The 21,284-nt window shown below is 38.6% G+C and overlaps 1 protein-coding gene across 4 annotated transcripts in view; it reads right to left on the bottom strand.

Moving 5' to 3' along the window:
- PDE4D (phosphodiesterase 4D) overlaps window positions 1–21,284 on the bottom strand; it is a 621,455-nt gene that overhangs the window by 94,645 nt on the left and 505,526 nt on the right. For all 4 annotated transcript variants that reach the window (XM_055790457.1, XM_055790458.1, XM_055790460.1 and 1 more), the window contains 3 exons: window positions 16,656–16,692; window positions 11,499–11,572; window positions 10,270–10,319 (listed from right to left, as the gene is read on the bottom strand). In XM_055790457.1, coding sequence (XP_055646432.1) covers window positions 10,270–10,319; window positions 11,499–11,572; window positions 16,656–16,692 — 161 coding nt within the window. The remainder of the gene's footprint in view (window positions 1–10,269; window positions 10,320–11,498; window positions 11,573–16,655; window positions 16,693–21,284) is intronic.

The raw sequence follows: 21,284 nt of genomic DNA, 5'->3' as shown, positions 1-21,284 counted from the left end.
TGCCCACAAACTCTGTATATGCAAGGAAAAAAGCTGCTAGTTCACCCCTGAAAGTGACAAAGTGACTGTGAAGACTGGGTGGGGAGCAGCCTCCTGTCTCTCCACTTCCCTGCCTGTTCACTGTATACGTTTGTTTGCTATGGGCAGGAGACATACGAATGAATTATAGTCTAAATGTCATTTGGGCCCTGTATGTCACAAAGCAATAAGATTTTGTTTTTATTGTGGATAAGAAGGCTGTAAATGAGATAACTCTCCTTATCATGACCTAGATAAGGCCTTTAATGATTAACTGAGTAGCTTATCTAAATATTGCTGTTTTCCAAATCTGCTTTATTTATGCAAAATTTATTGATTGTTTAAAAAACAATATACAAGCCCCTTTAAAGTACTTTGTAAGGTAGTGATGGGGGATTGGTTCAACTCCACTGAAGCTGATGATTGTCAATCCTTTATTCAGGATGTTTGTTGGAAAATTGTGTGATCATTTTGCAAACAGAAAAGATGAAACTAGCTAAAACAAAGGGCATCTGCACTGCTAGTTGGTTACTAACTACATGGACCAGCTTTCACTGGGAGCCAAATCTAATTTTGCCCTGGACTGCACAATATAAATCTGTTTCTTTTTATCTGTTATCTGAATTCATGGAATTCAGAATAATGGAATCATAGAATAGTGTGGGTTGGAAGGGACTTTAAAGGTTGTCTGGTTCCACCCCACCTGCCGTGGGCAGGAACACCTTCCACAAGACCAGGTTGCTCCAAGCCCCATCCAGCCTGGCCTTGAACACTTCCAGGGATGGGGCATCCACAGCTTCTCTGGGCAACCTGTTCCAGTGCCTCACCACCCTCACAGTGAATTTCTTCCTAATATCTAATCTAAATCTACCCTCTTTCCATTTAAAATTATTACCCCTCATCCTATTGCTACTCTCCCTGAAAAAGAGTCCTTCCCCATCTTTCCTGTAGGCTAGGCCCTCTCTAAGTACTGGAAAGCCGCCATAAGGTCTCCCTGGAGCCTTCTCTTCTCCAGGCTGAACAACCCAAATTCTCTCATCCTGTCCTCATGGGAGAGGTGCTCCAGCCCCTTGATCATCTTTGTAGCCCTCCTCTGGACTTGCTTGAGCAGGTCCATGTCTTTCTTATGTCGGGGTCCCCAGAGCTGGACATAGTGCTCCAGGTTGGGTCGGGTCTCATGAGAGCAAAGTAGAGGGGCAGAATCACCTCCCTTGACCTGCTGGCCATGCTTCTTTTGATGCAGCCTGTGATTCAGTTGGCTTTCTGGGCTGCTAGTGCACATTGCTGGCTCATCTCCAGTTTTACAGCCACCAGTACCCCCAAGTCTTTCTCCTCAGGGCTGCTCTCAATCCACTTATGGCCCAGCCTGTATTTGTGCTTAAGATTGCCCTGACATGTGTGCAGGACATTTCACTTGACCATGTTGAACTTCATGAGGTTTGCACAGGCCCACCTCTAAAGCCTGTCCAGATCCCTCTGGATGTCATCCCTTCCCTCTAAAGTATCAACCATACCACTTAACTTGGTGTCATCTGCAAACTTGCTGAGGGTGCACTCAATCCCACTGTCTATGTCCCCAACAAAGTTGTTAAACAATACTGCTTCCAGCAGGGACTCCTGAGGGACGTGACTTGCCACTGGTCCCCACCTGGACATTGAGCTGTTGACTGCAACCCTTCAAGTGTGAACATCTAGTCAATTTGTTATCCACTGAGTGGTCCACCCCTCAAATCTATGTCTCTCCATTTTAGAGAAAAGGATGTTGTGTGGGACAGTATCAGATTCTTTTCACAAGTCCAGGTAGATGACATCAGTCACTCTTCCCTTATCCATCAATGCTGTAGACCCGTCATAGAAAGCCACCAAATCTGTCACATACACTTTGCACTTAGTGAAGCCATGCTGGCTGTCACAATCACCCCTCTGTTCTCCATGTGCCTTAGTGTATTTTCCAGGAGGACCTGTTCCATGATCTTGCCGAGTTCAGAGGTGAGACTGACCGGCCTATAGTTTCCTAGGTCTTCCTTTTTTCCGTTTTTAGCAATGGGGTTTTCCTCCTTTTCCAATCAGTGGAATTTCACCAGTCTGCTACAACTTTTCAAATATGATGGAACCTGATCCTCTATGGTGGGCAGTACTTCATTCTCCCAGTCCTTGCCTTTGGATTCTATGGACTGGGCAACGTGGCTAGAGCACTTGCTGGTGAAGATTGAGGCAAAAAAGTTGTTGAATACCTCAGCTGTCTCCATGTCAGTTGTAGCTAGGTCTCCCATTTTGCTCATCAGTGGGGCATACTCTTTCATCCTCCTTTGTTTTCCTATGTACCTGAAGAAATCCTTCCTGTCATTGTTCACATCCCTAGCCAAGTTCATCTCCAGCTGTGCCTTGGCTTTCCTGATCCCCTCTCTGCACTCAGGCCATATCCCTTATAGTGTTCCCAGGAGCTATACCCCTGCCTCCACTGCCTATGTATTTTGGGTTTGTGGTTTAGTTTGGCTAAGAGGTCTTGGCCAAGCTGGCCTTCTGCCTCTCCTACCCGACTTCTTGCACATCAGGACTGACAGCTCCTGCACCCTAAGAAAAATGTTTTGTTTCAACAGGAGTTACCTCTGTCTGGCCCCCAGCATTAAATAGCCCATTTCCTGAAGGTTGCCCTCCCTGTGTGCCCTTCTGCACAGACTGCCATGCAAACTGAACTGCACAACAAAAAAAAAAATAATGCTAGACAATCCAAATATTCAAAAGTATAATTTCTTTGCTCAAACTGAAGCTTGACACATACATTCATAGTGGAGTTTATTACACAAATGCCAGTGGGGGTCTGGTCTAAAAAGACAATAGAATGGAGTACTTTCTAGGTTCAGATATATCTTAGATTTTACCCACAACTGCAATATTGCCACCCATCAAAATAAATCTATTGAAGGAAGCACTGTACACCATGTAGACAAGCCATTTAGTTTTTAATCTTCCTTCCATTGCAACCATCTGTTCCAGTATGCAAAACCCTGAGATCAGTACCTTATACTAACTCTAAAACTGAACAGTTTAGGATGCAGACCACAAATACATTTGAATATTATGTAACAACATCTTAATGAAAGATGAAAAAAGCCTTTTGAAATGCCATCCCATATGAAGGACTACTGATCTTCTAATTGCATTCTAATTTGATCTATTAATAACAAGTTTAGATTGATTAATCCAACAAGTGGATTCCAGACTAGTGTTAATACCTTTAAGTTATGATAAAAAATATTTTTCCTGACAAAAAATATGTGTTTTTCTTTTCCTTAGCATTTTTCTCTGCAGTTTCAAATGGCCTACTGAGTTTCAAAACTTGATGCCACTTGTGGATGCTTAAAAGCTGTGAGAGGTACCAGCAGCAAGAAAAAGCAACAACTGAAGAGAATAGTCCTTTCACATTGGTCTGTGTCATACAGAGCTCTACATAACACCAGCAAAATTCTGTTTTATTTTATTTTATTTGATTTGATTTAAAAGGAAATTACTTCTTTATAGAGGATGGGTAAGTTCTGAAAGAATGTTATAGACATGAAAGAGCAATAGAGTTGCATAGATGCTAATTAAATGAATACAAAACACCTGGATAATTAAGTCAGCTCTGAATTCTACAATGTTTTTTGTGTTAACTACTTCAATTTAATGTAAAATAGAGTATTAGGCCTTGGATGTGAGTTTGTAAGAGGCTTTTTGGTTTTAAATACAGGAGCTGAGTTGGATAGAAATCATAAAACGATAAATACTTTTTTATGCAATCGACATTGACAAATAACACAGGTGTATGTGCTATGGGTACCTTAAAAAAACCCACATTTTCATGTCTCCATTAACATGAATAGTTTAATGTAGGTATATAACCTTCCACAAAGTTTTCTTTCAGTTTGTCAGCTCCTGTCTCTTGTTCTACTACTCTTCATGTAGCATAAAATCTACACCAAACAAAATGTACTATTTTTTTTTGTCTATATGAGAAAACAGCTGTAATGAATATGACTGTCTTCACACAGTTCACATAAAGGAGGGATTTCAGAAGCATTCACAGAAGTTAAAGGGACACATTTAACCGACTCTTTAGTAAAAGTTCTAATACTTCTAGATGTCTGTATTGAACATATATCCCCTAGGAAGCAAACTGATGTGGACCGGCATGTGTATGTCAGTGACTTTTGTGCATATAAAGCACTTTTAATGCTTTAATTCAGCTACTGCTGATGTACACTTTTAACCTGCTGCAAGGCTGCAGATACATATCTGCTAATTTCTCAAATAACAGATGGCATTTACCACAGACTGAAAGATGTGAAAATGCTACAAATCACATTCACACTAGAAAGTATAAATGTCTGTGATATTTATCCTGAAATTAAAATAATTATTTGAGATGAGTTAAATGTGTTCAAAATATCTGTAGGTGTACGGATATAAGCAAAAGTACAAAGAACAGAACATTTACATATCATTCAACATACTGCACAAAGAACCAAGGCCATTTTATTAATAACATGCCCCTTTGAAACCACGGTGTCAGGCTTCTCCAGTGATTCAGGAAAGAATCCTTTACTCAATAAACTTGAGGGAGGATTTCAGAGCATTTTACCTCACCTCTGCCCAGAGTTTGGCAGTGCAGTTTACTGTGGAATACTTGTCTGTAATAAGATAAAAATATGTTCGGTGGGAAAATTGAGTAAGAGTGGGAAGTTCTCATTATAAAGGTAATCCTGCTGACTAAATCTAGGAGAGTGATATGTACACTGCAATTATGTCTTGAATACGGCATGCTTTGTATATCTGCCTAAATCTGGGTATGAAATCTGAAGTCTTTAGCACTTTAAATGTGACGCTGATATTATGTTATGAGTCTTCCTTTGTTAAAAAACTACAATGTTCTTTATTTTCAAGTATCTGTCTTCATAGACCTTAGGATCCCACCAATCCCATATACCCACTCCCAGGCTAGTGGCAGTTACCCCAGCATCGCATGAATCAACCTCCGTAAGGCATGCACTTTTGCTTTTTCTTTCTTTTGTTCTCCCATGATCTCATGTTTACTTTATCCCCTGATGTGCTCTGGCAGAATCGGGGAATAATAGACAGGGAAGAATAAAAGACATTTGGATTACTGTGGACATCTCCATGCAGTGGTACACTGCACACTCCAGTCAAACCCTGGAAAAGTTAGCAGGGTATGCAACACTTTGCCTTTGGGACTTTTGTATAGTTTAAAGCATATTACATACCAAGAATGTTACTTCTTATTGAACAAGAACTTACTCTATTTTAATTCCATCCTGTTATTCAATAAAATCCTTCTATTACAGAACTGGTATGAGTGACACTTACACAAAGGTATACACACTCACAATAATCTTTTATTCCAGTGCAATTACTTGTGACCTACTGATTTTCATCACCTTTGTTTTTTCTTGTTATGCCCAGCTGCTTGTATTTAGAAGGAGTTTAGTCTGTATGAATATAGATGTTTATCTTACCATAGAGATATTTAGGTGTATCATACTGAAAGACAGGAGGCTATTCTTTAATTTATTAATTAATATTTAATTATTAAATAAAGATTCATTACACTGCCAATGTAATAACAAAAAAATCTCTAGCAAAAGTCTAGTAGATCCCATTTCACAACCATAAACTTGATTGGGAAACCTGAAGCTAATCAAAACAAATCATGAAATGTGTGAGATAAAGCCCATGAAAAACATGCAAGAATTTCAGTTTAATTAGAAGGTTATTGATTTCTGCTGGATTTAAGATGCAGAGCCATGTATGTAAAGAGTGTAACTCTAGTCCAATAAAAAGCAATCAAAGCATAGAGTAGTCATTTAATTCTGTTAGATTTGTAATCTCATAATCTTTGCAAAAAGTTTATTTCTCTGGCACTGTGTTTTTTGTACATATGATAAAATCTGAAGTAGTTTTCCTGACACTGAGCCATATGCTTCCTACATTTTAATAAAGGAAACATGTAGCTTGTTACTGAAAAACTCCAAATATTTTCCTCTATTTGATGAAATAGGTTTGTGACAGGTTTTGATGCAAAATCATAAAGTGTAGTAGCTTCTAAAAAGTACAATTTTTCAATTATGATTTATTTTATGATTAAATTACTTTTTTGTTAGATATACAAGTATTCACCTACAGGTCCTTTGGCACTGCATTTGTAATATAAAGGTCCTCTTATGTAATTACATTTAAATCCACTTTAAAGCTATTACTATGAATTAGGTATTGTCTATCTAATATATGTATATATTAATGAGTCAGACCCTGTGTCTGTGATTTCAGGTTAACTAAGACTTGCCAGTTAATCAGTAGTTATGATAGTACTTGGTGGTTGAAACTTATTCTTTTGGGCAAACTTGCCTCCTTCTGCATGCAGAATCTTTGCACATAAAAGCAGCTTCCAGACTGAGTTTGCAAATTGTCATTAGTAGACAGAGAAACTGTAAGATCTCTACCAGTTTTAAATCTGACATGTATCAAGAAAGACCTTATATGGTTCCTTCCTAATTAAAATTATTCTGATTTAGAAATGCAGATATTAGAACTCTAGTAATCAAAAAGGTATCTAATTTTTGCTCACTTTGTTATCAGTCAAAAATGAAAACTTGCAAGCTCAATTCTTGAGTCACAGCCGTTGTGGTTTGTTTTTTTTTTTTTAATTATTATTTTATTTATTTATTTATTTATTAAATGAAATATTATAATTTACTGGTTGTGTTAAAGGAATTACTATCAGCTTGAAACACTGTTCATATCACTGCCTGGAAAATGTGACTCATAGTGAGAGGAACCCCTCTTCTGGTTGAAGCACAGAACAGCACATAAGGAAGCACTGTACAGCAAAACAGGGAGTTATCCCAGACTGCTCTCAGTCATGGGAGATGGCACTTTCAGGGAGCAATTCATCTCCCTGTAAAGAAAACATCTAAATTAAGTCACTTTGCGTGCCTGCTTATTCACACTGACTATAGATAAAATAGGTATCTACATCCTAGATGTCTAAAGCAAGTTAAGAAATGCGCCATCTAAGAAGTCTGTTGTTACATGAAAAGCTCCCACCTCCTACCCCCTAATTTGCAAAAGGAACACTCAGCATGCTATAGCATACTTGGCTGATACTGAAGAACAAGTATGCCATTGATATTCATTACCGTCCTTCAACACAGTTTCTAAAACAGATATATGTGGATATATGGAACAGAACAGACCATATTTTGATCGTGGTTTACATATTTACACTGAAAACTGGCTTCAAATTTTAAGGCCACTGTGGTTGCTGTTGCTTCTAAGAATTTAAACATTTGATTCCTGTGCTGTTTCACTTCTCAGTTCCACAGTTTCTTACTTTTTGCTAATGCATTGTCTCCCACAGTCATGTCTCAGGGTGAATCCTTAAAATAGTAAATGGGAGAATTTTGCCCTTGCTGTTTTAGTCACTTGGTTTTACTAAATCCGTTTTTATTTTTCCCTTGAGTTTTTCTCTGTATCTTCTGCAGCAGTTTGCTTTTGCTACACTTTTGCTTTCTGTGATCATCCATTTTCCTCGGTTGTCTTCCCAAAGACACTTCTTCCAGGAAGCTTAGCAACATAACCTGTCCATCCATCTTAACCTTCTTTTGCTGGGTTAGCATTGACATAGTTTAGTGATGCTGTGTCTTCCAGTTACCTAGTTTTCACACTGGTGACCAGCTCTCATTGAGTTCGCTAGCTGAACCATCTGTGTGATGTGATGGGGCTCTACCTGTCTGGTGTATTGTTCTGGATACTCCATGACATGAACTCCGAGACCAGCGCAATCAGTAGGATTTCTCAGCAGGAAGGATCTGCACAAACTACCTTTCAAATATTCCCCAGAATAATTCAAAAAGCTTATCTGAAAGGGTTTTCAATCATTCTGTGGAGAGCAGGAAAAACTTTGTAGTATGTCTTACTTCTTGGTATAGCGCTGTAGTGCAGCATGCTTTACTAGGATTTTATATGCCTGAAGAAAGCACCTATGCATACCTGTGCTTATGCCATGAAATTTGTTGCCATGGAAATACCAAAAACAGTCTATGACTAAGAACAGACAAACCTGTTCAGGCAGAATAGTATCTAGCCTTTATCTCCATTCAACAGTCAAAATGAATTGTAGCCATTTTCATGCTTTATAGTGGCTTAATATCTTTCCTGTGTCATTAAAGTCTTTTATCCACTTATATCCAATGCATGCAGACCACAGATCACCCAGTTCAATGCATAATTTGGGCACAGTAATTCCAGCAGCATCTCTAAGAAATCAGATTAAACTAAATTACATTAAATTATCCTTACTATTATTTGCCTCTTCTTGCTTCCTTTAAATTTCTTGACAGAGGAGCATTTTCTAGATTAATTGCAGCACTGACTGCACCACCTTCCTTCTAAACAGTAAAATTTCAGATGATTTATTGCTTCTGACATGTAGAGTGCACTCTGAGGATTAACTGAATGGAAACCTTCAGATCAGGAGTAATTTAAAAAGAATAGCAGCACCTTGCAGCATGTGTCTTGGATCCTGCTGTCTAACCAGCTTCTCCTGCTGTGAAAAAAAAGCTGACCTCAGGCAAACAACTGTGGGACAGCACATAAGGTAGGCTCACTCTGTATTCACATACATGTATCTCTTCTCTTCTGGACATCAAATATCCTTTTACTCTCAGGGACTTTACTGTGTTAAAGGCTTTATAAAGTTAGTCCCTTGGAACCAAAGAAAAAGCCCTATTTTCCAGTATCTCTATCTCCAGTTAAGATAACGGACTTCTGCGCGACTATACTGTGAGACAAATCCTGCAATTAAAAATAGGTGTAACATCTAGCAGTAACCAAAAGTCTCATGGAGAGTTATTTGAAACTGATGCAGAAGATTACCTTGTAAAGGAATACATTAACAAAGGATTATGATTGTAATTGATCTAAGCATTTATCTGTCTCCCTTTCCTATATTTAATTACCATGAACTAAGTGTGATCGCAGAACATTCCTAAGGATGCTTTTCTGCTGATAGAACAGATTTAAAGATTTAGCCCTCCATTCCCTGATGAGTCCTACACACATATTCTCAGATTACATTATGAGTTCCTAGGAGAATAAAATTGTACAGAACTGCCAAGACTGGATCTTTTAGAGGTAAATATGAGCACTGTGTGAGGCTAGAAAAAAACCACCCTAATGTTAACATACTCCAGAGCCTAAAGACAGAAAGTATTGAACATGGTAAAGCCACATTTCTCAAAAGAACTGAACCTTCTTCCTTGGGTTACAAATCTATTATACAATTAAAAAGATATGCTATTTTGAAAATTCTGGAAAAATTAAGTTTTTAGTTTAAATGATAAATTTCCTGTTTAATAAGTGTCTGTATACTTTCATCAAGAGGCAAAGCAAATGCTTTTTCAGTCTGCCGACACACCATAAAGAATGTAACTATAAAATTAAACAGTGTAAGAACACATGGATTAACATGATGTAAAAAATATGAGGTCAAATAAAGTGTGTTCCCATAAAGATGTCCAAGTCCAGGTTGCCATAATATTAACCAAAAGTGACACAGGGTAAACTTTTCAAAAGTGTTCACAAAACTTACAATGCTGATCCTTTTTCAAGTTGATGTTTCTTTAGAAATAATAGTGTTTTTTACAAGAAATAATAGTGTTTTTTACAAAGGAATTATTGTTAACTTATGCACCTACAAATGTTACAGAAATAGAATTTACCATCCTAAACCAGAAAAGTCAGTTTTGAAAATTTCTTCTAATTGCCTAAGGGCTTGTAATGTAAAGACTGCCTCGGTATAGTGACAGAACTCCATGTCCCAACTCCCAAAGGAAAGATCAACGTGTTCCTCATACCAATTCTTTCTGCTATATTTCATTGCAAGAAGTTACTAATGAAGGTAATCATGATACAGCCACACATTGGTAGGGGGAAAAGAATATCTGGGAAAGAACTTAAATTTAAACCAAGATAATAAGACAGAAATCAGAAAGCTAACATGATACAACACCAAAAGTCATCAGTTTGAGTCATTACATTACTCAAATCTTCTTTAACACATACAAGGATATGAAACAACATAGAGATATTATTATAAACTGTAGTTTTCAGTGAGGTGTCTTGAGAAATAAATGATAAATTTAGAAACCCATGATGGTTTCAAAGAGGAATTTTAGTCATATTAATTCTTCTTACCTGTTATGGTTGCTTTGTTAATAGATGGTTGGTTACACATTGGTGATCGTCTGTTTAAAAGAAAGGAAAAATAGGTATATGCCTGATAAGCTCACAGATGATTGAATCCTGAAATAATGTAACAGAAAACACATTTCCTTGGACTGGAATTCCCTGGTATTGCAAAATAAACAGTTTGTTTACAACAGGTATTTCTTTCTAATGTAGAAGGGAATTCACAACTCACCCTGAAAACTTTCTGCAGATTGGGAACTCCAAGAGAGGAATATTTTAGGAATTTGCAAGTTCATAAAAAACCTGCCAAATCATACCTAGAGCTTATATGTATCCTGAAGTTTACTAATATACAGTTACCATTATTCTAACACAGCTTGCAGTTCCCACGCTCTCTCACTTGATTTTTTTAAAAAAATCTTTTTCACTCTATTATTTTGCATATACCTTTCACAATAATCTTTAAGGCAAACAGCTCAGTGGACTGCTTTGCCCACTGAAGACAGCTAGAAGTTGCTGGGCTGACATAGCTGTGTAGGGATGTGTGAATGACTGCAAGCAGGGGCCACATAGGGTCTGCATATTCCAGCCCAGGAGGCTGGAAATATCTTTTACTGGCACTGCATATGAAATGGTAGGCAGCTGTCTTTGGAATGCTAATTACTTCTAAGCTCTAGGGACACATATTTCGGGTGTGGGAAACGACTTCACTACAAAAATTGCCAGTGTAACTAATGCTAATGTTAACTGTGATGCTGTAACACAATTGGAGAAAGATCATATTTATAATGTCTCCTTTATAATCATGAACTACTGTGGATAAGTGGGATGTCATTATCTTGGATGAGTTACGCAGAGTTCTATGTTTAGATCACGCAAGTAGGTCACAATGAGTGTAGCTGTCTGCTCGCTTTTGTTCATTTGCAAGACTCAGATTCTGCCTGAATGGTCATCTTTGAATGATCTTTGACATATGACTAAGTTATTGAAAATTACACAAATTGCGCAAAACCACTCCAAGGTTATACAAGGATGGCAATGCAAGAGAGACTAGTAGGCAAGAGGACTGTTGTCTCAGCTATCAAGTAGAGCATCTTCAAGGCAGTAATAAACTCATTACTCATCCACATGTTTGGTGGCACAGACTGAAATCTGTTAACATCTAACTGTTATTCTTACTTTACTTTTAAGAAGTATCACTGCAAAAAGTTCAGTGGCCAAAAACTGACACTCACTTGCTGGGTGCTCGATCTTGTAAATTGGTTAATGCAGCAAAGTTATTCCGTACAGTACGCAGGCTGGCCAGCACCTGGAACAGACAAAATGGTTTCAGTCTAAATTCCTGCACAGGTGAGACTGACTTGTCTCTGCTCCACTGTGCTGAAAGAAAAAGGAAAGGACATTGCAAAACAACTGTAAAAGGTTTTCAGGGTTGGTTTGTCTGAAGCCTTTGAACATTATTTAACAATAACACGTCTGCAATACAAGGACAATAGTTTTTGTTGGTTTTTTTTTCCTCATGAACAACTCATTATTTGTGTAAAGGCAGACTTACTTGAAAAGGAAGAAAGCTTTCACAGAATACATAGTTTTTTGAAATGACCATAAAAACATTCATGTTTGGAAGAGAATAGCCCATTCAAGCCTAATACTTCATGCTTAAGAAGTGATTACAGAGTCCTCCATTTGCAGTTCAGCCCCCACAAACCTCAAAGGACAAAGGGAACATGATTGTCTAGGCTTCCAGGAAAATTCAAGTGGTTCCCTTAAGGGGTAAAGTTGATTTGGGGACCTAGTGCAGAGGGGCAGAGTAAGAGGAAGGTATCACATCAACAGGGGGGAAACGTCTGCAGGCTTTTACAAACCTTGCACATTGGGAAAGATGAGATAAATGAACTACCCTTTCTGACCTAATTTCACGCAAGACCACAGCTAGTGGAGGCAGTAGAGGAGCAGTAGAGGAGCATCGTCTTGTTATCAGTGGTGTAGGCACTCTTCTGAATGCAGTAGGGTAAATGCAACACATTTTGTACTATGTAACGGTAATAAGATGCACCTCACCAACAAGGGAGAGGCATTTCAGCTGGTCAGAGTGGAACCACAAGTTCTTTGGAACCAGACAGGGAACGGGAGGAAGCAGCAACACTAATCACTGGTATGTCTTTGCAGGAGTTGGCCATTGTTGTTTCTCAGCCCAGAGTGGGCTTGTTCCCTGGCGAACCCCTCCTAGGAATAACAGGTATGAATGGGAACTCGGGTTGCAGATGTCTGCATCAAGGAGGATACAAACATCTTTTCATAGCTCCTGAAGCTTATACATGTGGTAGGAAGGGGGTAGGAGGCTGAAGAGAAAAGAAGAATTCAGTGAAAGCTTGTAAAAGACAGAAAATACTCAGGAGATAATAATGATTGGCAGTGTTCAAGCTCAAGGTAATTCCCAAATGAGTTAAGATAATAAAAATACAAATACATGTGTTGCCTAATTAGACAGTATTAATTTAATGATGTTTTCCTTTCTAAAGATCAGGAAGCAAACTCATATATTTTACATTCATCACAGAATAAAAATAATTGTATATGCCATCAAATTTGCGTGCCCAGGGTACAGTTGACACTAACAAATGTTGTATGTAGATCTTGGATTTACAGATGGAAATCAGGCATAAACTGAGCAGAAAGGGAAAGAAGATCTTGGAGTTCAAAAGTTCAAAAATGAATACATAAAATGCAAATAGAAACTGCTGAAGTATGAAAATATTGTAAATGGAAAGGATGAGATGGAGATGGAAGGAGAAGGAAAGCATAAATGGAAAAAAACGTTGGGCCTACTAAGGTAAGACACACACTTTAGTGACTGTAGTTCAGTTTCAATTCTCTTTGGTCAGTCTGCCTAGCTTCAGTTTATGTGTGCCAGGATGCTGAGATGGCTTGTATATGCTCTTATTATCAAAGATACATATTTATGTGGCTCCCAGAGCTGTCTCAGGCCAAAAAATGTAAAAAAAAAGGCCAAAAAAAAAAAAAAATGTAGTTAGTTTTGCCAGCTGCAAGTTTCTGCTTGTCCTGGTTTTGGCTGGGATAGAGTTAATTTTCTTCTCAGCAGCTGGTATAGTTCTGTGGTTTGGATTTGGTGTGAGAATAATGTTGATAACACACTGATGTTTTAGTTGTTGCTGAGCAGTACATACTCTGTATCAAGAACTTTTCAGTTTCCCTTGCTCTGCCCGTGAGCAGGTGCACAAGAGGCCAGGAGGGAGCAGAGCCAGGACAGCTGACCCAAACTGGCCAAAGGGATGTTCCATACCATAGAATGTCATGCTCAGTATGTAAAGCTGGGGGAAGAAGGAGGAACGGGGGGACGCTTGTAGTGATGGTGCTTGTCATCCCAAGTAACCATTACACTTGACAGAGCCCAGCTTTCCTGGGAATGGCCAAACCCCTGCCTGCCCATGGGAAGCGGCGAATTAATTCCTTGCTTTGCTTTGCTTGCGTGTGCAGCTTTGGCTTTACCCATTACACTGTCTATCTCAACCCACGAGTTTTCTCACTTTTACCCTTCTGATTCTCTCCCCCATCCCACCACGGGGGGGAGCGAGTGAGCATCCGTGTGGGGCTTAGTTGCCAGCCAGGGTTAAACCCCGACGCTACTCAATAAGCCCTGCTGGACTCAATTTTGCTGTATATGCAGGTGCACTGGGAATTTGGAGCATGCACAAAGGTAGCCAAGTGGCTCCTCAGTGGTTCCTCAGGTACAGCTATGCTTATTAGCTCTGCCTCTGCTGGACTGCCCTGAATGACTCCGTACCTGCTGTGCAGGGATGAGTTTCAGAAAGGTTAGTAGGCTAAGCAGATGCCAGGTGAAAAAATGAACCTAGCTGAGGTATGTGTTGGATCTGAAATAACAGGACATTTAGCATGTGAGGTGCTGGCGAAAGAAGTGTACAGAGCTGCAAGGTTGCTCAGGGCCAGACTCAGATTTGTGTGCAAAAAGCAACCAGTCACCTGCAAGCCTCTTTAGGTTTAATCCTTAAGTAAATAACATCATTTTCAAAATAAAGTTACATACAAACAGTTGCAACTGCATTAAAACCTCAAACTTCTTTAATTATAAAAACAGTACAGAACTCATCCTTAAATTTCAAATCACTCAAATGATTTTATTTTTAAAAGCAAAATTCTATGAATAATGAAATTGCAGCAGCTGCTGTATATTACAATATAGGGAAATGCAACTAAAAATATCCTCATAATAGATTTTTTTTATTTTAGCTTACAAAATTCCATTCTGGTAAAAATAGTAAATTATCTTGTCTTGGAGCCAGATTCTATGTGGGGGACACAGCATGCCACCATGCCTCCAGTTAACAAATGCAGCCACACTACCATGGTGATGTGCTGAATAGAAACTGAAATGCTAAAATTGGATCTATTACCACCAGGTGGCTCATAATCACAGGAAACAAGCTTCCTGATCAGCTGAAGAAAATACAGATGATTTGAAATAACTGGAACATGTGTTCCATGTGCCCTGATCTCCTGCCACCAGGAAACCCTGAATGGATTAAAATGGATTTACTGTTTGCAATGCAAAAAATGCACATACGTGGTGAAATATTGCTCTAGGAATATATTAAAAGGGTAGTTTGTATGATGCATAGACATTTTACTGGCATATGGGATCCAATTTCTGAAGTCCTGAGCGAGGTCCTAATACTGCTAATGTAACTCAGAGGGATGGGCCCTGTGCTTAGCTGCAGATGCAGCCTGTGATCGGGCTCCACTGAGAGATGGGATTTTGCATATTCAAATAATCTTTAGATAAGGGCTACATTTTTCATAAAAGTCTAATCAGATGTCACTTCCCCTCTATTAGGCATGGTCTCTCAACAGCATCTCAATTCCCCCTGTGTCAGGGAGTGTGACATGTGATAACTCACCTTGCGAGTGCTCTTTTTCTTGTTCGATGCAAATGAAACCAGGCTCATTTAAACCACTGCTAATAGGATTTTTGCACTGAAATACTAAAGCTCTCAAATAATCCATTATGGCATGTTGGTGCAAGTAGCAATAACATTCAACTGCTCCTGCTTTAATTGCTAAAGCATGTCAATCAACGCCAACAAGAATGTGACACTACCCTTAAAACTGATAGAATGCTTTGTCCCAGCAAAAAAAATATCCATAAATGGTGTGTAATACTTGCTGGTTTTTTAGACATATTATTATGTGTCTTATCTATATGGCATAATTTGTAATAAAAAATCAGATGACAGTGAACATGAACTATAGAAAATATTATTGTATCGCTTCACCACCATAAAATTTGTATTTTTTTCTGTGCTCAAGACTTAGGATTTTTATGTTTCCCAAGGTACTAAAATCAGAAGTGGTTTTACTTTTTCTTTTTCTTGTTTTTCCTGTACTTTCTTGCCTGCCAGTATTTTTTCCAGTACATTTACCATTTGAGTGATCTTAAAGTATTCTTAGAAAAGGCCCTGGCTTAGTATTACCTCTGCTAATAAAAGATGAAGGTGTTCTTCATATTAAGGATTTGACCAGAGAGCTGTATAAACACTGTATCAGTTTACAGTATAATTAAACATATAATAACCTATTAAATTAATATTAATTGTTTTAACAGCTTATCATTAGACCAAAGCAACCTGCATATTCAGACTCAGGTTGGACACCTTATTCTTGTTTGAGGCTTCTGGGTGACTCAGCCTTTCTCTTTCCATTCACCTTCAATCACATATGATTTCCAGATTTGTTTTTTCCCCCTGTAGTTACACTGAATTGACTTTCATTCCTATCTATTACAGTGTAAAACCTATCAGCATGAGTTCAAGAAATAGCAATGTAAAGTTTTCATACATGATAAGGCACGTCTATTGCTAAAAGTTGTGGAGTTTCAATCTAAATGATATGGAATTTCGAGCTGATATTTTATAAAACAGAATCTGAATGGAAAAACCAAACAAATAGAGATGATTTTGTAAAGGAACATAAGTATTCCGGGTAAAACTTATCTCACATCTAAAAATTACCTTGTATTGCATGCATAAAAAATGTTCTAAAGGAGAAATTGCAATGATAAAAAGCAGGAGAATAACAGAGTACAGATTTGTCTTCATCATGCTTGTCTGCTACAGTATTTGAAAATGCATCAGTTAAAGGTGTTTATCGCGTTGCACTTCAACTTTTTAGATAATCAAAAAAGAGACGTACAGACAACAAGGGTGGGAGGTTTTGACTTCCGGTTTAGACAATTGTTTTTTCCCATTTCAAACAAACGTTATCTTATATAATAGTAACAATGGAAAACACGTGGTTTGGCCATTTAGCCTTTAAATTGCAAGATTGTGTGAGAAATATGGCAAAATTGTGCCTACCTGAGCAAATGGTGTCACAATCAAGTCATCTCCATGTCTGAAAAAATGAGCAGAGTTGTAAATTAGGTATTACTGAACGTTTATCACACTACTGTAACAGCAAGAAAATAAGGTTTTACAATGCACTGTAGGCAACTCCAGTTTTATTCCTCTGCAGTTACTCGCTGCTGCTGGCTTTACACATCCTGTCAAAAGTATGTATCAACTTAGCTATTGCCCAACTGCCTGGCATGTCTATGGGATGGCTGATGACCCAGCTGCGGGTTGGGCAGGTGACCAGCTGCCTAGGATTGCAGAGATTTCATCCCAAAGAATGGATGTGAAAACACCAAAAGTGACCCCATCGAGGGTTACCAGCAGGTTTGTGAGTACTGGAGGGGTAAGTCACTGCAGATGGCTGAGCACTACATCGCAGACGAATAAAAAGCTAGTAAAACTTTCAAACTGACTCACACTTCTATAGCTATTGGGGGTGTGACAGAGTATGTGCTGTTGCTGTGGCAACCTCACCCACTCCAGGGGTGACTATGGGCAAAATGCCGGGATGACGCACTGTAGGGGAGAAGGGAGGAAGGGCAAGAGGGTTTCCTTCTCTTCAGCACTAAAACCTGCCACTTCAAATGGTTTCAAAAAAATACAGTCTTGTAAATACAAGTAGGCTGAAGGGCTGTTGAGCTTACAAGTAGCATCTGTAGCACAGAGGATATGGAGTCAGAGCTCTCCAGAGGACCACAAGGACAGGGAAAACATGGAGTTTTCTGTAATTTTATCTAGTATATGGCACCAATCAAGATGAAAAGAAATTTTCCAAAGACAAAAATCCAATACGACTCTGTTTTTAATTCTCCTGTATTTTCCTGCAGTGAATTCATTGTGGCAAATTACAAACTGCATCTTTCAGCAGAAATTACATTGCTTTGGTGCTATTATAATGTTATTTAAGTTTAAGCATAAAATACGAGTATTTAACAACAGATTTCAAGTCCATGAAAACCTAATCAGGAAAAGGCTTTCTGATAAATGGAGAAATATCATTTGCATTTGAATTGCTACAACATCATTCTCATGATTTATATACTGTTCACAGTTTTTTTTCAGGTATTACCTCATAAAAAAGCAGTAAGTACAACCAGAGAGCCTGTAAGGATGAAACAAAACTCCCCAGTATTCAGAATTATTATAATGCTTACTATCTGTGTAGCTGTTTTTATTACCATCTCATTTATCTGAAATAGAGAAATGGATTTTTACAGACCCTGTGGAAGAAATCTACACTTTTAACAAGGTCTTTGCAGGAGTAGTCGGAATTGTATTGCTTCAGGTGAAGCTCCAGCTCCAGCCTGGCTGCAAAGCACGTAAGCCTGATCCTCAAACCAAAACAGAAGAAACATGGGCACCATGGGAGGAATTCAGAGGCTTTAATTGCCCAATGAAGCCAAATCCAATGGGTTATTATAGACATCGTGGATCAGTTAGTGACCAGCTGAGTTTAGTACCTCTTCAAATTTTCATTGGGTCACGAAAATATCAGGAAATGCCCTAGACTATAATTTCTGATCAGGACTGCTTAATGAGTTACACAGCTACACAAAGGCTTCAGCAGAAGGATAAGCCACATCCGTCTTACCCTTTTCTCTCCTGTTCTCCACTTGAACAGATATAGTGTGAATATGGACACTATGTCACTTCCAGAAAAAGTACACTCTTTGTCATCAGATTCTGTGAAATGATATTTTCTGCTGTGTGACAGCCGGCTTACCTGTTTCTCAGTAAAATCTGTTAATTTCTTCCCTTTTATAATGAATATTTTACTATTTGTGTATAGATACTCCATTTTGTTTTGACACCTGAAAAGAGGCACAGCTGTGTTGAGCAAGAAATTCTGCATTAGTCACCTGAATGACTTCTGCAAAGGTGGAAGAGCCTAAAACTTCAAGTGAATTATTTGTCGGTCTCCCTCACACGTACCCACTTTATCTGTTACTCAGGTTGTTTAAGCAAGAAGCAAACAAAGCGTTGAGCAAATTCTTAGATATGAGTGTGTTCTCTAAGAGATCAAATTCTGCACAGAAACTGCATCTAAAATCAAAATGCAAACCCATTTTTTACTTATCTAGTCTAATTCCCACATATGGAAACGTTGAAGGGGCCAAATCCTGGAGACGAAAAGGTTTACAAGTAGCAGAAGCACTGGACAAAGAACAAAAATACTTTCTTGTATTTTTCTACCTGTTTTCTATTGTTTCTACCTGTAAGTAAACCAGATAGAGGAGAGCTAGTTCTTTCTGGTGTCACAAGCACCTGTCAGTGGCAAACACTCTGAATGCCCAATATTCAAAACGACACAAATGCACAAAATATTCATCAGTGCTTCAAATCTGGAGGCAACTGCCACAACATAGGTATTAACCGTCAAAGTGCAGATTGGCAGAACTATGAAAATAGGGTGGACCACCTTCTCAAAATCTCTTGTGGACTTCCTTATCAGAGGTGGTACTTTCTTGCTCTCCTTCCCACTCAGTATCCCTCTTTGCCAGCCTTTGAATGCTGAGGCAATTCTAAGAGGCAACAAATATACGTTTCTGGGATTTCTGTCCTGGAGTTTTTCTTTCCTTCTCTACAAAACAGCATGACCTCTAGTTTTCAAACTTCATTCTACTTGAGGTCTTGCTGGACTGCATTTCATTGGAGAACACTGATAAAATACTGCAGCTTGTTATTTTTTAGAGGAGGCATTATTAAGTACTGATTTAGTGCACTGAAATCAACCCACGGTTTAATTTTCACTTTTTAAATGCCCCTTGTGTCAAGAACAGCAATTCCAGATATTATCATTATTTTCGTCAAAGTGTCATACTGAAAGTACAGGTATCCACAGCTTTCACAAAGCAGTTTAGCACACACCAGACACACTTGAACAGAAAAGTAATTGCATAGCGTGGTGAGTAATCTTTAATCCACACTGGGTCAGGAAATCTGGAAAAGGTAAGAGTGCTCAAAAAGGGAGAAGACATGTCTAAAGTGGCTGTGTTATTGTTTTTGTACAGCAGAGCAAGAATGTATGATTCAATCATTGATTGCCATTGATCCATGGTGTACAGAGGTGTAGTAAACACTCCAGTGTATGAGTGTCCTGCTGTTTTCTTTTCAGACGATACAGAAGCTGATAGATGATTCTGTCTGGATTCTGGACAGGATAGTGCCACACATCTATATACAGAAGCAGCAACAGGGCGTGTAAATCCTATGCAAAACTTCACAAGCATCTACAGACAGAGCTGTTAATCTTTGGGGTTAGAAGAAATCGCTCACATCAGCGTTAGACTCCGTTAACTAGAATGCCTGGTGTACTTGTTCACATCTTCATTTTTCAAAGGAAAGACAGATTTGAAAGCAGAGTAATTTTCGCATAGCCCCAAAATTTAAAATGATTAAATCCCCACCATGAGAAGAGACTGCTGAAGCACACAACAGTCTACATGAGATGAATCACTGCTACATAAAACACAGGCTATATTTACATTAGAAGACCAAAGATTATGTAATGCATTGCAAGTTATTTACCATGTTAAAGTGATGAAGCCTGGCCTTCTGCAAATTTTCTGGGTTTTGCTTCCTAAACCTTTCCTATGGGACATACCTGAACTCACTCCATATAGCCTTTGAAGGTCCCCACCCCAGGGAAGAAACAGAAGTGCTATGCTGTCAGATGAACATGTTCAGCAGACTGTTGCCAAATAAAAAGTATAAAAATTCTGCTTCCTTTCTTCAAAATTGGCATTAATTTGTCTCTTCTATCCCTATTACAGAACAGCAATTAACTTTACCTCAACTAAAAAGGAACTTAGAGATGCATGCATTAAAAAACCAAAGAGAAGCTGGCAGGAAGATTAACACAAGCATAGACAGGGTGACTGCATAACCTTCATTTCTTAATTAAGTTGGGATAACCTAATATGATCATCTAATAAGAGGAGTAGCTAGAGAGAGATTCTGCAGACCTGTTATGATACTGTTAAAAAAGAGAGGGTGTTTTTTTAATGTGGTCAGAAAAAAGTCAAGGTACCCATTAAGGAGAAGTGAGTCCCAGAACTTAGAGACCACTAGAAATGTTAGTATTCGCCAGTGTGGAGCTTCGCAGGGAAGGTCCTGAATAAGGTTTGTCTTCCTAAAGGCCATACTAAACCCAGATTAAGACTTTCTAGACACATGTGAAGAATACCAAGCAAGTGATCTCGAGGAGATGTATTGCAGACAGGAGACATAAACAGGACAAATAAGTGCTCTGTCTAAAGAGGGGTGGGGAGAGGGGAGCAGGTATTTATGCCAATTTCAACATACCTTCTCATAGACAGCATATAGTCAAAATGAAATTCCTGGTTAATCTTGACACAATTTTTATTGCATAAATTATAAGACTAGAGGAAAGAATCTTGATGTCACATTCCTCCATTTGAATGAAAACCTCACGTATCTGCCCAGGGGAAGTACTGGCTGAGGATGCCAGTTGGGCTTTAAATCCAGCTGGCATAGTCTGTGTTGGATTCTCTGGCTACAAAGTTGGGACACAGACTATGTGAAAGAATAAAGCTGCCAACTGACTTTGAAAAGCCCTGGGGGACTGTGGCT

Source organism: Falco peregrinus, chromosome Z (genome assembly GCF_023634155.1).
Source record: "Falco peregrinus isolate bFalPer1 chromosome Z, bFalPer1.pri, whole genome shotgun sequence".
In the NCBI taxonomy this organism is placed as follows: Eukaryota; Metazoa; Chordata; class Aves; order Falconiformes; family Falconidae; genus Falco; species Falco peregrinus.
Note: the sequence above shows the minus strand (reverse complement) of the source record. Positions and strands in the feature narration are given on the sequence as shown.